The 15,501-nt window shown below is 45.2% G+C and overlaps 1 protein-coding gene across 1 annotated transcript in view; it reads left to right on the top strand.

The window, feature by feature from the left end:
* The window catches only part of KRT80 (keratin 80), a 33,087-nt gene extending 21,186 nt beyond the window's left edge, over positions 1 to 11,901 (top strand). The window contains exons 3-9 of the mRNA XM_043968943.1: positions 1,090 to 1,150; positions 1,990 to 2,085; positions 6,325 to 6,489; positions 7,806 to 7,931; positions 9,913 to 10,133; positions 11,080 to 11,135; positions 11,780 to 11,901. Coding sequence (XP_043824878.1) covers positions 1,090 to 1,150; positions 1,990 to 2,085; positions 6,325 to 6,489; positions 7,806 to 7,931; positions 9,913 to 10,133; positions 11,080 to 11,135; positions 11,780 to 11,901 — 847 coding nt within the window. The remainder of the gene's footprint in view (positions 1 to 1,089; positions 1,151 to 1,989; positions 2,086 to 6,324; positions 6,490 to 7,805; positions 7,932 to 9,912; positions 10,134 to 11,079; positions 11,136 to 11,779) is intronic.
* Positions 11,902 to 15,501: the final 3,600 nt, after the last annotated feature.

The raw sequence follows: 15,501 nt of genomic DNA, 5'->3' as shown, positions 1-15,501 counted from the left end.
ACATTTAAAAGCATAGTGTTGCAGGCAATTAAAAGTTACAAGTAAAAGCTTCCATCACAAGCAAAATTTATTTTTAGCTAATGTTCCTTCTTGGTCCCCAAAGGAAAATGGTATCTTCAACCCCCCCCCCCATAAAAAGTTCTGATGTTGATGTGGTATATTCCCACCTGGGCACTCTGGCTCAAGCTTATTGGCCTGTTCACCCTCAGTTGATTAGAAAGTTGGCATTAGCCAGTGCCCTGAATTTGGAGACAAAGGACCTGGCTACATATTCTGGCTCAACTATCTGATGTTGACATGAATATTTCCATATCCAATGAAAAGAAAGCCGATTATATATGAGACCACAAATCTCTTATTATGCACAGCTTGTTGGGTTTTTTTTAATATATAAGGTACTTTGATAGCCTTGGTGAAGTTGTTTGTGAATTTAGGCAAGTCTTGGAAGCTCTTTGCTTTTCTCCTTCCTTCTTCATCTAAAAAGGGAGTGGTTAGAGAAGATGGCCTTCAGCTCTAAGTCCGTGAAGTGCCCAGGGTGTTTCAAAAGCCTTAGTTCAATTTTAAACTGTTAGAGTTTAGAATTCCACTCAGACCTTTGGGACATCCTATAAAATAAATTTGGCACTGCAGCTCCCAAACTTCCCTGCCTGTGTCTTTTCTATCATCCTTTTTTGTTATTTTTACCAATCTGATGGTTGTGAGGTATTTAACTTATATTTCTCTTATTTAGAGTCATTTAGAGCATTTTTTTTCATTTGCTTCTCAATAGCTTTCATTTCTTCTTTTGAAAATTGCCTGTTCCTATATTCTTTGATCTGTAAGGGGATGGCTCTTACGCTTGTACAGTTGAATCAGTCGCCTAGAAATCTTAGGTAATGAGACCTTTATCAGAGAGTTTGCTACAAAACCCCCCATTAACTGTTCCCTTCTAATATTAACTGCATTGACTTTGTGGTAAAAAGTTTCAATTTTATGTATACAAAATTATACATTTTTTTTCTGGTGATCCTTTGGGAAAGGGGTTTCTGAGCCCCACACTTATGGTTAGAGTAGGGGAGCTGAGTCTCTTTTTGTTTCTGTCCCTCTCAGATATGAAGAAGAGATCACCAAGCGGACAGACATGGAGTTCACTTTTGTCCAGTTGAAGAAGGTACTCCCCCTCCTCCGAACTTTCCCACCTCCCAGCCTGTCTGGCCCCAGGACAGACATCAGCTCCCTTAGGCCAGGGACTCGACCTCTTATGTGTCATAGACCCCGCTATCAATGTGGTGAAGCCTATGAACCCTCTTTTCAAATAATACCTGTTGTTTACTTGCATAACTGGAAGAAGTGATAAATTTAAAATAGATGTTAGTAAAAAAGAAAGTTGTAATTTTCTTCCTATCCAAGTTCATGGATCCCCTGAAATCTCAAGGGTATAAAGACCCCAGATTAAAAACTCCTACCCCAGGCCTATGGTTTGATTTTTCTTAGCCCTGCTTTCTGGTTTCCACTGAGTTGGACTGGCCTTTTTTAAACATCTTTTGCAAATGCACCAGTGTTTATCCTAGAATGGAGAAATAAATGATTGATTGATTGATGTTTGTCCTTCATTCTCGAAGAGGACCATGACATCAGGAGGGTGATGTCATGACTTTCACTCAATTGAATTTCAGTGAGGGAGGACTGTGCAAGGTCACCAACCTCACTCTCTCCTACAGAACCATCAGTATGACTGGAGATGGCCCTGGATCCAAGTAGATAGGGCACTGCTCCTTTTTTTCCCAGAGTCCTTTTAGACTCTTCTTCTGCACCCTTCTCTTCCCCCTCCCTTAATTTCTTAGGATCTCCCCTTCCCAGCCAGACACTTTCACTCCATAGAGTTAAGGGACAACCTCAATATCTACCCCACCCTTGCCCTAAATACCCCTCCTTCCTCAGCTCAGTTCAATTCCAATTCAATTCCCCACCGACATCCACTTCCTCACTTGATCACTCCTTCCCCACCAGGATCTGGATGCTGAGTGTCTTCGAAGGACAGAGCTGGAGGCAAAACTACAAGGACTCCAGAGCTTTGTGGAGTTGATGAAAACTGTTTATGAGCAGGTGAGAGAAATGGGTCTCCATGGTGGCTTCATTAGCATGGAAAAAAGGAAACTCTTGTGCCAGTGAAAACAAACAAACAAACAAAAAACCTGTTCCTCTTCTCCCCTAGAAGAGATTACCTTGTCAGTTTAATGTGATGAAAAGAATTCTAGGTCTGGGTCAGAGAACATTGAAGTGACTCCTGTCTCTGTTACTATATATACATACATATATATATATATATATATATATATATATATATATACACACACACACACAGAGACACAGTTATATGTGTAATAACTATATATACACATATAGTAACTCTATATCTGGATATAGAGTTACTATATATTGTAAACATATATCTATATCTAACTATATCTATAGTAACTATATATCTATATCTAACTATATCTATCTATCTATGACCTCAAGCAAATCAATTAAACTCCCCAGGCTTTTTAAAATTAAGGGATGAGGGGCAGCTAGTTGGTACAGTAGATAAAGCACTGGCCCTGGATTCAGGAGGACCTTAGTTCAAATCCGGCCTCAGATACTTGACACTTGCTAGCTGTGTGACCCTGGGCAAGTCACTTAACCCAAATTGCCTCACAACCAAACAAAACAAATAAAATTAAGGGGTGGTGCCAGATGAATTCCAAAGGTTTCTTTCCAGTTCTTCTTATAACATCCACTTCTGGGTGACTTTAGGCAGGTCAGTAACCTGTCTGGGCCTCAGTTTCCTCATCTGTAAAATGAGCAAATCAAAGAAAAGCATCTCTTAAGATCCCTTCCAGCTGTAATGTTCTGAGTCTAGGATTCCTTATCCTAATTTTCACCTGGAAGGGAAGTGAAGGGAGGGCAGGGAATAGACAAGAGACTAGGAGGATGCTGGGGATAACAGGACCTGAGTAAGTGTGGCAATTCCTTGGCCATTCATCTGGCCAGCAAGATGGTGAATTCACAGGCCATGGAATAGTTCTTTGTAAGACTGGTACATATTAGGGGCAGCTAGATGGCGCAGTGGATAGAGCACCGGCCCTGGAGTCAGGAGGACCTGATTTCAAATCCGGCCTCAGACACTTAACACTTACTAGCTGTGTGACCCTGGGCAAGTCACTTAACCCCAATTGCCTCACTTAAAAAAAAAAAAAAGACTGGTACATATTAAGGATTGGGAGAGTCTAAATGTGGGGATAGGTAATTGTGGATTGACTACTAGAGATCCCAGATTCCCACCCAAGCAAGACTCTCTAAGACGGAGCCATAATTCTAGACTAGGCTCACTGGGAGGCTCACACAGTCGTCTCCCCTAAGATCTTGCCCCCCTTGAATTCCACACCCCTCCTCCAATATGCACAAACCCAGGGACTTTTGGCCTCCTCATCCCTTTCCCTACTGCCATTTCCCACAGATTTTAACTCACCTTCCTCCATCTGTCCCAGAGTGGCTGACTCACCCCTTGCTTGCACAGTGTTGGCACACAATGACTCTGTTTACATCTTTCTTACTCCTCCACCTCTTCCCCTACTTTCTGCTTCTGCCTTCTCAGGCTTCCATATGACATATTCTTAGGAAATGGGGAGTCACAGTCAGGATCATGATCTGTACAATTCAATTCAGTATACCTACTATGTTTATGGCAAAAGAGAGACATAAAATAAGGTAGAATTGTTGTTGTTCAGTTGTTTTATGATATTGCCCAACTCTTTTTTTTTTTTTTAGTGAGGCAATCGGGGTTAAGTGACTTGCCCAGGGTCACACAGCTAGTAAGTGTTAAGTGTCTGAGGCCAGATTTGAACTCAGGTACTCCTGACTCCAGGGCCGGTGCTCTATCCACTGCACCACCTAGCTGCCCCGATGGTATTGCCCAACTCTTCATGATCCCATTGGGGGTTTTCTTGGAAAAGATACTGGAGTGGTTTGCCATTTTCTTCTCCAGCTCATTTTACAGATGAGGAGACTGAGGCAAACAGGGTTAAGTTAAGCGACTTGCCCAAGGTCACATAGCTAATAAGTGTCTGAGGCCAGATTTGAACACAAGAAGATGAGTCTTCCTGACTCCAGGCTTGGTACTCTATCCACTGCGCCACCTAGCTGCCAGAGAGCCAGTCTCAAAACCCTGAAGACCTGGATTCAAGTGTCTCCTCTGACACATTTTGGTTGTGTGATCCCAGGCATGTTTCTTAACTGCTCTGACAACTTCTGGACAACTATGAGTTGCTGAGAAGGTGCTGATCTGTTTCAGAACATGGAGTTTTCTTAGCCTGAAGTTCTCAATGAAAATGAGAAAAAGTTCCAATGAAAATGCAGATCCAGGGGGGCGGCTAGGGGGCACAGTGGATAAAGCACCAGCCCTGGATTCAGGAGTACCTGAGTTCAAATCCGGCCTCAGACACTTGACACTTACCCTAGGCAAGTCACTTAACCCCCGTTGCCCCGCAAAAAAAAAAAAAAAGAAAAGAAAGAAAGAAAATGCAGATCCAGCACTATGCTAAGATTTAAGAAAAGCAAAAATAAAAAGGAAACAACCACTTCCCTCAGGGGGCTTACAGTCAATTGGGATCTTTAAAAGAGCTAATTGTCTGCAAACCTTGGACAAGCCCCGTCCAATCACCCATCCATTAGTATGAGTTCATGAGCTCTAAGACTGGAAAGAATCACCAAATTATGGAATTGAAAACTGGAAGGACCTAAAAGGTCCTCCCATCCAATCTCTTCCACGTATAACCTCAGAAAGAACTGAATTACTCCCGACAACCCAGGCAATAAGTAGCAGAATAGGAAGAAATCATAAGGCAAGCCTGATTAAAAATCAGGTTTGAGCCTGAGAGCAAAGCTGGAGGAATGTCGTCCCACCTCCGTGCTGAATTCTAAGGCAGCCAATGTTGAAATTGGAGGCTGTTATCCTAAATATACCCTGGAAGACAATGGAGAGTTTACCTCTGAGCCTGAGCCATGCCAGCCCCTCTAGTCAGCCCATGGAGTGAGGCAACCTCAGTTACTGAAACTCTTAGTATCTAAATGTTACCCATTGGGTATGGAGTCTGTCTCTTCCAGGCTCTCCATATCTGGCACCTTCCCAGTCTTTATTCATATTATTTCCATCCACATGAATTATTCTGTGGTTCAACTGGTCTCCTCACTCTCCCCCATATGTTTTCCAATGTCTGTGTTATTCTCTACGCCGGGAATGTAACTTACCTACACCACCCCACTTCTGTCTGATGAATTTCCATTCACCCTTCCAAATCCAACTCAAATACCTCTTCCTCCATGAAGTCTTCCCTGATTTCTCCCAGGTAGTCATTATGACCTTTCCCCCACTCAGACCTCAAAGTGTTTTATTTGCACCTCTTTAATGCAGTAGTGTATTGCTGTGGTCCATGGGGTCACATCCATCCTGGATGACTCAACAACAATAAATATATGTCACATATTTCTAGTCAACTGTAATTTCCATGAGCCAAAGGAATATGTATTATATAAATTTCATATCCCTTACTACTGCTTAATCCAGAGCTCTGCACACAGTAGGTCCTTTAATAAGCGGTGGCTGTTTAACTCAATTAAGGATGAGTCCTTAATTGGGATCTGAGGAAGGAGAAGACAGTGTCTACCCTCGTGAAGCTACCAGTCTTATGGGAAAGGCATGATGTACTTACCAAGAATGGACCAAATAGAAGGACAGCATGAGACCCAGGTGGGCAGAGTGCCAGGCATCTGTGCTGAGACAATGGGGAGAAAGTAGGAAAAAAGGAATTAGGAGAAGTTCATCTGAGAAGGCTTCCTAGAGAAGGGAGAATGTAGATTGGTCTAGGAATCCAGGATGGAAAGCTTAGGGGCAAGGGAAATGAAAGAAGATGTACCGAGGAGGGAGCACTGAGTGGTTCATCACAGGACCACGGGATTTCTAGCTGGAAAGGACCTCCAAGGGCATCTACTTCCAACTCCACCCTCCTCATTTTGTAGAAAAGGAAATTGAGACCCAGAAAAGGGGAGAGACTTGCCCAAGGTCACGCAGAGCTAAGCTTTGAATTCAGGTCCTCTGTCTCCATTCTAGTGTTTTGTGTTTTCTTCAAAACACTACAAATACTTTCATTCTCTTTTCACAGAGGTGAACATGCTGGAACACCATCTTCTTTGTTGTAAAAATGGAGGAGCTGAGATAATAAAGGGGATAGTCACTCCAAATGGCTTCCCATGCATCCTTCCTCTCTGTTCAATCTTGTTCTCTCCCTCATTCCCTCTTCTCAGGAACTCCAGGACCTGATGACCCAGGTGAAGGACATATCAGTGACCGTAGGAATGGACAGTCGCTGCCACATCGACCTCAGTGGCATTGTGGAGGAGGTGAAGGCCCAATATGATGCCATTGCTGCCAGAAGTCTGGAGGAGGCTGAGGCATATTCCAGGAGCAGAGTAAGGGCTGGAGGAAGGGAAGAGGAAAGGGGAGACCCTGGCGGTGGGGCATCCCTGACCATGCACTGTGTCCCCCAAAGGTGGGAGGGAAAAGAGGAAGGCTGACTCCAGGAAGCCTAGGAGTGGGCTAAGTGCAGGGAAAGAATTCAAAAGTAAGTGTTGGGGTGGGAAAGGTCAGCTCAGGAGTTTGTTCTATCTCAACTTTTCATGAAGAACCTGGCCCAAATGTGAAGGAAGTTTTGGGGGGCAGAATAAGTTCAGGAGATAAGGAGGTAGTCTAGCCCACTGGAGAGAGAGTGCCAGACCAGGAATCCAACTGGCATGGCCGCCAACTCACTCTGTGACCTCAGACAAGTAATTTCTTCTCTCTGAGCTCCAGTTTCTTGTGCAAAATGTAAGACTTGGGGACAGCTAGGTGGAGCAGTGGATAGAGCACCGGCCCTGGAGTCAGGAGGACCTGAGTTCAAATCCGGCCTCAGACACTTGACACTTACTAGCTGTGTGACCCTGGGCAAGTCACTTAACCCCAATTGCCTCACAAAAAAATTAAAAGACTTACAAAATGTAAGAATTGAACTAGATGAACCCTAAAGTTCCTTCCAACCCTGATAGACTGTGTCTTTCCTAGGAGACACTGCAGGGAGGAAACAAGTCAATCTACCAAGTATTGATTTAGCTTCTACTATATGGTAGTTGTGGGAGATGCAAAAAAAAAAAAGAAAGAAGGAAGGGGACAAACACAGTGGTCCCTGCCCTGGGAGTTTACAGTCTAATTAGGAAAATAAGACATAGAACTGCCTGCCATGTGTGACTGTCTATCTGCACTGGCCCCTTAAACTCAACATGGCCCAAAGTGAACTCATCATCTTAACCCCACCCCCATCAGCCCCTCCTCCTATCTTTCCTGTCACTTCATCTTAAAACATGGTGAACAACATTCACTCTCCCTCTGGGCCCTCAACATCCATCAGTTTCCAAGGACTGTACATTCTACCCCTGCCCTACCTTTTCTCTGTCCCCTTTGTTCCCTTCCTTTTGCAGCCACCTGATCAGGCCCTCATTGGCTTTCACCTGGAAATGATAAGAGAACAGGGAGAGGAGAGAGAAAGGCACAAAAGTGGGAGAAAAAAATCGGAAAAGAAAAATGGCGGAGAATAATAAGGAAGCTGTGGGAGAGCCTAAGGAAAAGAGGGGAGAGGAGAGTCAACAGAGAAGGAAAAAGAGGAGGACGGGATGGTAAAAAAAAGAGGAAACAGCCAGCAGAGAAATCTTCCCATGCTGGGCTGTGCCTCCCATTTACTCTTGTTTATTCTCAGCTGGAGGAGAGGGCGGCTCGATCTGCCGAGTTTGGGAACAGCCTTCAAAACAGCCGGAGTGAGATCGCCGACTTGAACATCCAGATCCAGAAGCTCAGGTCCCAGATCCTCTCTCTCAAGAGCCACGTAAGTGCCTCAAAGGGGCCAACCCACCTGGTGGGAGACTCACGCACATCCGAACTTTCTCTCCCAGATATCTCAGCCAAAAAAACTGGACAGGGTTTGCTAACCACCCAAGACAAAAGGCTGGTTTTAAAATATTCCTGGGACGGGCATGTCACAGGTTCCCTTAACCTGGATCATTAAGGAAGCACAGTCAGTCAACTGTGGAACCTAGACTTGGTAGGCCTGGTTCAAGTCCCATCTGGACCATGAAACTTAGATCAGGAAAGGATGATAGCATCCACCTTGTCCAGCCCCTCTGGATGGGCAACAAAGAAGGCAGTTGGCCTATATAGGTCTTTGCAGCATATTTCATCCTCTTATTAGTTGTGGCATTGGCGGGCAGCTAGGTGGCACAGTGGATAAAGCACTAGCCTTGGATTCAGGAGGACCTGAGATCAAATCCAGCCTCAGACACTTGACACTTACTAGCCGTGTGACCCTGGGCAAGTCACTTAACCTTCATTGCCCTGAAAAACAAAACAAAACCAAACAAAAAAGAACCTATTAAGTACAAAGGGGTAGCCAGATGGCACCGCAGATAGAATATTGGGTCTGGAGTCAGAAAGACTCATTCTCATGAGTTCAAACATTTATTAGTTGTGGCATTGGATAAGTGATAACCTCTCTGGTTCTCAATTTCCTCATCTATATAATGGAAATAAGTAAGCAAGCATTTATAAATCACCTACTATGTGCTAAGCGCTTTACAAATATTATCTCATTTGACCCTCACAAAAAACCCTTTGAGGGAAGAGCTGTTATTATTCCCAGTTTACAGTTGAGTCAGACAGAGGTTAAGTGACATTCCCAGGGTCATATAAGTGTCTGAGGTCAAATTTGAACTCAGGTCTTCCTGACTCTAGGTGCAGCACTCTATCTTTTATGCCACTTAGCTGCTTCTAAGTGGGCCTCTTCATAACCCTTTTTCTGCTTATCTCATGGGGTTGTTATAAGTTTCAAATGATTTTTGTTTTTGTTTTTTTGTTTGTTTTTTTTTTTAGTGAGGCAATTGGGGTTAAGTGACTTGCCCAGGGTCACACAGCTAGTAAGTGTTAAGTGTCTGAGGCCGGATTTGAACTCAGGCACTCCTGACTCCAGGGCCGGTGCTCTATCCACTGCGCCACCTAGCGGCCCAGTCTCAAATGATAATGGGGTGATAGAGACTGTAATGATTGGAATGACGCCACCTGCTGGAGAGCTACTGTAGGAAAGCTCTGCCATGAGGAGAAGGCGTCTGAGGGAAAGCCATGCGGTTTTCCTTGGCGTCAGGAAGTGACGTTTGCTCGTGGGTACTGTCTATAAAGAGGCGAGGCTTGCTCTCCTTGGTCTCTCTTCCGGAGGACCTGAGGGAGGAGAGGATCTGGAGACATTGACTCCCTGAGATAATCAGCTGAATCTAGGCCTTTCTCTCTCTCTTCACCAAATTCTCATTCTCCTTAATAAATGCTTAAAAGTCTAACTCTTGCTAAAGCTTATAATTTATTGGTGACCACTCATTAGACATTTTAGACAGACTAGCTAGAATTTTAGCCCCTTACAAGACTAAACCTATGATTTCAGTAACATAGAGAATTCCTAATGTGGAAACTCTCTCTACTAATGAGGACCAGCACCTCCTTTGTAACTTATAGTCTTAGAAAATTACCTAGAGGTTAAGTGACTTGCCTAGGGTCACACACCCAGGATGTGTCAGAGAGGAGACTTGAACTCCAGTCTTGCTTGGCTTCAAGTCCAGGTCTCTATCCATTATACCACACTGCCTTTCACTGGCACTACACTAAGTAATGTACATTAAGTTATTCCTTATCACTTACTGAACTCCTCCACATCTGGGGGATGTGGGTTATGTGATACCCTATTCTCCCTCTACCGGAAAATGTCCAGGCTGGGCTCCAGTCCCTCCCTCCCTCTCTGACAATCTCCCTCATTTTCCCGGTTGTAGTGTCTGCATTTGGAAGAAAACATCAAAGCAGCAGAGGAACAGGGGGACTTGGCCTTCCGGGATGCCCGGGCCAAGCTGAGCCAGCTGGAGGAGGCCCTGCAGAAAGCCAAGAAGGACATGGCCATCCAGCTGCGAGATTATCAGGAGCTGATGAACGTCAAGCTAGCCCTGGACATTGAGATCGCCACCTACAGGAAGCTGGTGGAAGGAGAAGAGTGCAGGTGATGGGAGGGGACGGAGGCTAGACCAGATAAGATGGGAAAGAAGGGGTGGGAGCCGAGAATTAGAGAATCTAAAGCTAGAAAGAACCTTAAATGTCATCTAGCCTAACTCCCTCCTTTTGCAGATGGGAAAACCGAGGTCCAGGAGAGGTCAAATTCCGTGGTGGAAAGAGCATTTGCCTTGAAATCAGAAGACCTTTTGTCCTTGCTCTGTATGACTTTTGGCAAATCATGTGACCTTTTTGAGCCTCAGTTTCCTCATCTGTAAAGTCAAAATAATACTTACACTTCCTACCTCACCTGGTATAAGACTCAAAGAGGTTATGTACACAAAAGCCCTGTGTAGGCAAAAGCAAAGTTCTATAAACATATACAATTACTGTTGTTATTATTATTATTACGCAATTGGCAAAGATATGCAGTTAGTGGTTAATCTGGGCCTATAACTCAGGATTTCCTGCTGATAGAGCTGAGTGCTCTATCCACTCCAGGGCACTGTATTTTATTTTTTAAAATACCAAAAAAATTTTCTATCGTATGTTATATAATGGGAAAATGTCTGGAAGAACATCTTCCCTGAGGCCAGACAACAGGCCAATAGAAATCAGGAAACTTAGGGGCAGCTAGGTGGTGCAGTGGATAGAGCACCTGGAGTCAGGAGGACCTGAGTTCAACTCTGGCCTCAGACACTTGACACTAGCTGTGTGACCCTGGGCAAGTCACTTAACCCCAATTGCCTCACCAAAAAAAAAAAAGAGAGAGAGAGAGAGAGAGAGAAATCAAGAAACTTCCTTGAAGGGAAAAGTAAAACCCCAAAGGAACATATTACTTGCCCAAGTTAACACAGCACAGTAGCAGGAGTCTCCATAAGCTCTGTCCCCCTTCTCTGCTGGATTCACCAGGAGAGCATCCCCCCCAACCTGACCTCCTTCTTCTCTCTCCTCAGGATGGATTCTCCTTCCTCTGCAGTTGTCAGTGCTTTCCAGTCCAGATCCAGACCTGGTGAGTTTATTCATCTTGCCTTTCTTAGGGGGCTCTAAGAGCAGCTCACCCCAATTTAGCAAATGTGTTAAATACCTATGACATGCAAGGCATTGTGCTAGGCATAGGAAAGCCAAATTAAAAAGAAATAACCTTTATCCTAAAAAGTTTTACATTCTGCCAAAGGGGCTAGAACCCAGACACCAAGAAGTAAATACAGAGTGTAATCAAAGTAACTTCAAGAGGTAGAGAAATTTAACAAATGGAGGGGAGTGAGTGGTCAGGAGGTGGTGGTGAGGAGGGAGTAGGTCCCAGACACAGCAACAGCCTAAGATGACATCTCAGGTAACAGAAACAATAGCTAGTATGTGAATCTATTTGGAACAGAAAGTATATAAAGGGGAGTAATAGGAAATAAGACTGAAAAGATAGATAGGAGCCAGACTGTGGAGGTTGGGGGGGATTAAATGCCAGGATGAAGATTTTGTATTTTGTCCTAGGGGCAATGGGGAGCCATGGAAGATTTTTGAGTGGGTGAGGTACATAATCAGCTCTGTGACTTTAAAATATCCATTTGGCAGCTATGCAGAGGGTAGATCCGAGAGGGAGAATGGATTAGGACAGAAGGATGACCCACTCACCTCCTATATTTATTTCCCTTGCAGTTGCCTCCAAATCAGGCTTCTCAAAATCCCCCTCCCAAAGGAGGAAGAACAGAGGTCCAGTGATCAAGATCACAGAGATGTCGGAGAGGCTCATCTCTCAGGAATCTGAGGCCACTCAGTAAGGCAGGCAGTCGGCCCCCTGGCCCGCCTGGCTGCTCCCACAATAGCAGGAGTGACTCAAGGGAGATGGAGCAAAGCACCAGCCTTATGTTGGGAGAAGGTGCCCAGAGGGTGTTAACGATCATTCCTCTCCACTCTCACCCTCCCCAACAGCATCACTCCTCCTGCCTGGAGTTCCCACCCAGTGGTCAGGGCCATTTGCTGGACCTGCTAAATGGACTTCCGGATCACTCTTGCCCCTCTTCCTTGTCACCTTTAGGACTTCCTCTGATTCCCTCCCCCAGTTTTCATTTTAGGTTTGGGGATCTGCACAACTGCTCTCTCTGGCACGATCCCCTGCCCCGGACATGCCCCTCAAGTCCCTGCCTCAGGACAGGATCGAGTGAGCAAATCTCCCATTGCTCCCTGGTCTGGTCACCTTCATGTTTGCCCCTCCTCTGGCACCTCCAGGGAATGGGCGGAGGAAAGGAAGCTTGGGTGCCACTGATCGGCCAGATTAGCAGGGAGGATGAAAGCCCACTACCTTCCTCACCACCAACCTTTACTTATTCCTTAAACACCTGACAGTATTAAAAGGAGGCAGGGTGTGGGGATTCCTGGGGAAGAAATTAGATGTTCTTCTGGGTGGGACCAGGGAATTCACCTCCAGGCTCCTGGGCCTTGATGGCCCAGTTTAGACACTGCATTATCCCTCCCTTTCCCTTCCATCCCAGATGTGTCCTAAACTCCCAGGACCTTTGCTCAAATTTAATCCCCCTCCAGGAAAGGAATAGTCCATTGGCTTGTTCCTGAGCCAGCTTCCCATCTCCTTATCAGAGAAACCTAATATTCTTGCCATTGAGTGGGAGGAAAGGGTTAAAAGATCCCTTCTCCCAGCTTTTCCAAGTTCTCATGGATGTTGCTAACACGTAACCCTTCCCATATACCACTAGAGGGAATCTCATCTTGCCTTATTCAGGTGCAGCTACCATGGGGTCCAGCCAGGGCCCCTTGCCCTGGTGCCCCTGTGGCCCCACACTTGAATTCCTATTCTCTAGCTATGTACACTACCCAAAAAGGCACAGGTCTCCTATCTCCAATACATCCACATTGCCAAGACCATCCCCGCCTCATGCCCCCAAAGATAGAACCAGAAATGCCTTGTACCTACTTCTCACTTTTGGTCATGTTTGGCTGGATTTGCTGCCCTTTACCCTCTCACAGGACTAACAGCTTATCCCTTGCCCCTCTGCCTTCCTGCCTTCCTGCCCACTGGGCCATGAAGAAGACTTACTTAGAGCCCTTTGGAGCCCTGAGGGTAGAGAATCTACCTGTGGGTGGGTAAGGAGTCTCCTTGGCTACTGTCTTCCATAGCTTCTCTAAAGAGGGCATCCTATCAACCCCAAAATGAATGTCTTTAAAAGACACCAGAGTGGGGCAGCTAGGTGGCACAGTTGATAGAGCACCAGCCCTGGAATCAGGAGGACCTGAGTTCCAATGCGGCCTCAGACACTTAACACTTACTAGCTGTGTAACCCTGGGCAAGTCACTTAACCCCAATTGCCTCACACCAAAAAAAAAAAAAAAAAAAAAGACACCAGAGAAAAATACTCAGTATCTAAAACAGGGGTGCTTGGCTCTGTGACCCTATTAGCTTCTTCCCCTTTTCCAGGCAGATTCCAAGCTGCCTTCTAATCACCCCCTTTTTCAGTCTGAAATCTCTCATCAACAGCAGACCCCTCCCTTTCCTCCATCTTCTCCCACATCAGAGCCCATCTTTTCCCTTCCTCAGTCCTCTTCTCTCCCCTGGGGCTTCCTAATGCTCCTAGCCCTAGCTTCTCACTCAGCCCCAAGTCCCACTTCTCAAGGCACTGGGTGTCCAGACTCTGTCCCTTTCTTTGGTCTTAATAACCTTAGTACTCCAAGCTGCTAAGCAGAGTAGAAGGTTATCCACTCCCTGAGTGGCAGGTAAGAAAGCAAGAGGACAGGGGCTCACACACATCTCTGTCTGGGGAGATGACCAACCTCCTCCCAACCCCAAACAAAGTCGATACCTGCTGTTTTCCACACTATTTATTGGTCTCTAAGGGTGCAACACAACAATGGGATATGAGATACATAGAAATATATATTATTTTTTCATAAGTTATGTGGCTCTTAACTTATTGTCTCCCTTACTCTTTCTGCCTACAACATCAATGCTCTTGACTGTCTTTGTGGACAGCACCTGTCCTAGCCACTGTACCTCATGGACTGAGCTCTCCAAGGACAATACCCCCTCCTCTGCCTGGTGGGGTGAATAAAGTGTGCTAAGCATCATCAAAGGATGAAGATGTGTCTGTTTCTATTTTCTCTCTTATATTGGCCAGGGGAATAGAGGGATGGTGAGGGAGCCAGGACCAGACCTTAGATCTGTCTGATATGAGCCAGGTACTAATTCCCATTTGAGAACAGTCCAGGAAATTTTACCTTTGACCCCTGCACTATTTATTTTCACAGTTTTCTCATTTTTTTCAATCCCCACACCACCACCCCCTCTCCAACTCAAGGCACTCAAAGAAGGACCAAAAGAATCACATGATTCTTTTTTTTCTTTTTTTTTTTTGGTGGGGCAAATGAGGGTTAAGTGACTTGCCCAGGGTCACACAGCTAGTAAATGTCAAGTGTCTGAGACCAGATTTGAACTCAGGACCTCCTGAATCAAGGGTCAGTGCTTTATCCACTGCACCATCTAGCTGCCCCTGAATCATGTGATTCTTCCTGATCTCTAAGTCCTTGGCTCCCTGAGTTTGGAAATCTGCTGAAGACAAGTCCAAATGACTTGTCTCCCTCATTCCATCATTGCCATCACAATTAGATGTTCGATTCTAGGATTTGTTCCCTCTTCCTCTTTTTTTATTTTTTGGGATTTTTTGTTTTGTTTTGTTTTGTTTGTGTGTGAGGCAGTTGGGATTAAGTGACTTGCCCAGAGTCACACAGTTAGTAAGTGTCAAGTATCTGAGACCAGATTTGAACTCAGGTCCTCCTGACTCCAGGGTCAGTGCTCTATCCACTGCACCACCTAGCTGCCCCACCCTCTTTCTTTTTATAGCTTTTGTATCCACATAATCCTTACCACAAGAAGGAATTTGCTAGAGTTTATTCAGAAGGGACCAGAAGCAGTGTGGTGCAATGAGTGAATGAATAGTGTTAGATCTGAAGTTACACAGACTTGGGTTTGGCTTCCCACCTCTGATACTTTCAAGTTGCTCAACCCAGGGCAAGTCAATTCACCCCATCTACTAGCAGAGTCTTAACAGGATGTGATCTGCTTGGTGGAAGGCATTGCCACACTGATGTATCCCAATTCATTTCTGTCTTTGAGGAAAGAAAAGGACAAAGGAAACAAGAATATGCACATTCGATTTACTTGGGTCAGGTAAACAAGAATTGGTCATGAAAGAAAACTATATTGTCCCAGGATGGATCTGGGTCAGAGGCTCACACCCCTCTCTAGGTTGGGAACACCTGGCTGCCTCATAGCCACAGAAAAGAATGACATTTTCTGCCTGGGACTATGCCGATTTTGAGTTTGCCCATTTGGGATCAAGATCATTGGTTCTACTATCTCTGGGTTCACTGTC

This window comes from Dromiciops gliroides, chromosome 5 (genome assembly GCF_019393635.1).
Source record: "Dromiciops gliroides isolate mDroGli1 chromosome 5, mDroGli1.pri, whole genome shotgun sequence".
Taxonomy (NCBI): Eukaryota; Metazoa; Chordata; class Mammalia; order Microbiotheria; family Microbiotheriidae; genus Dromiciops; species Dromiciops gliroides.
This window is presented reverse-complemented; position numbering and strand designations above follow the sequence as displayed.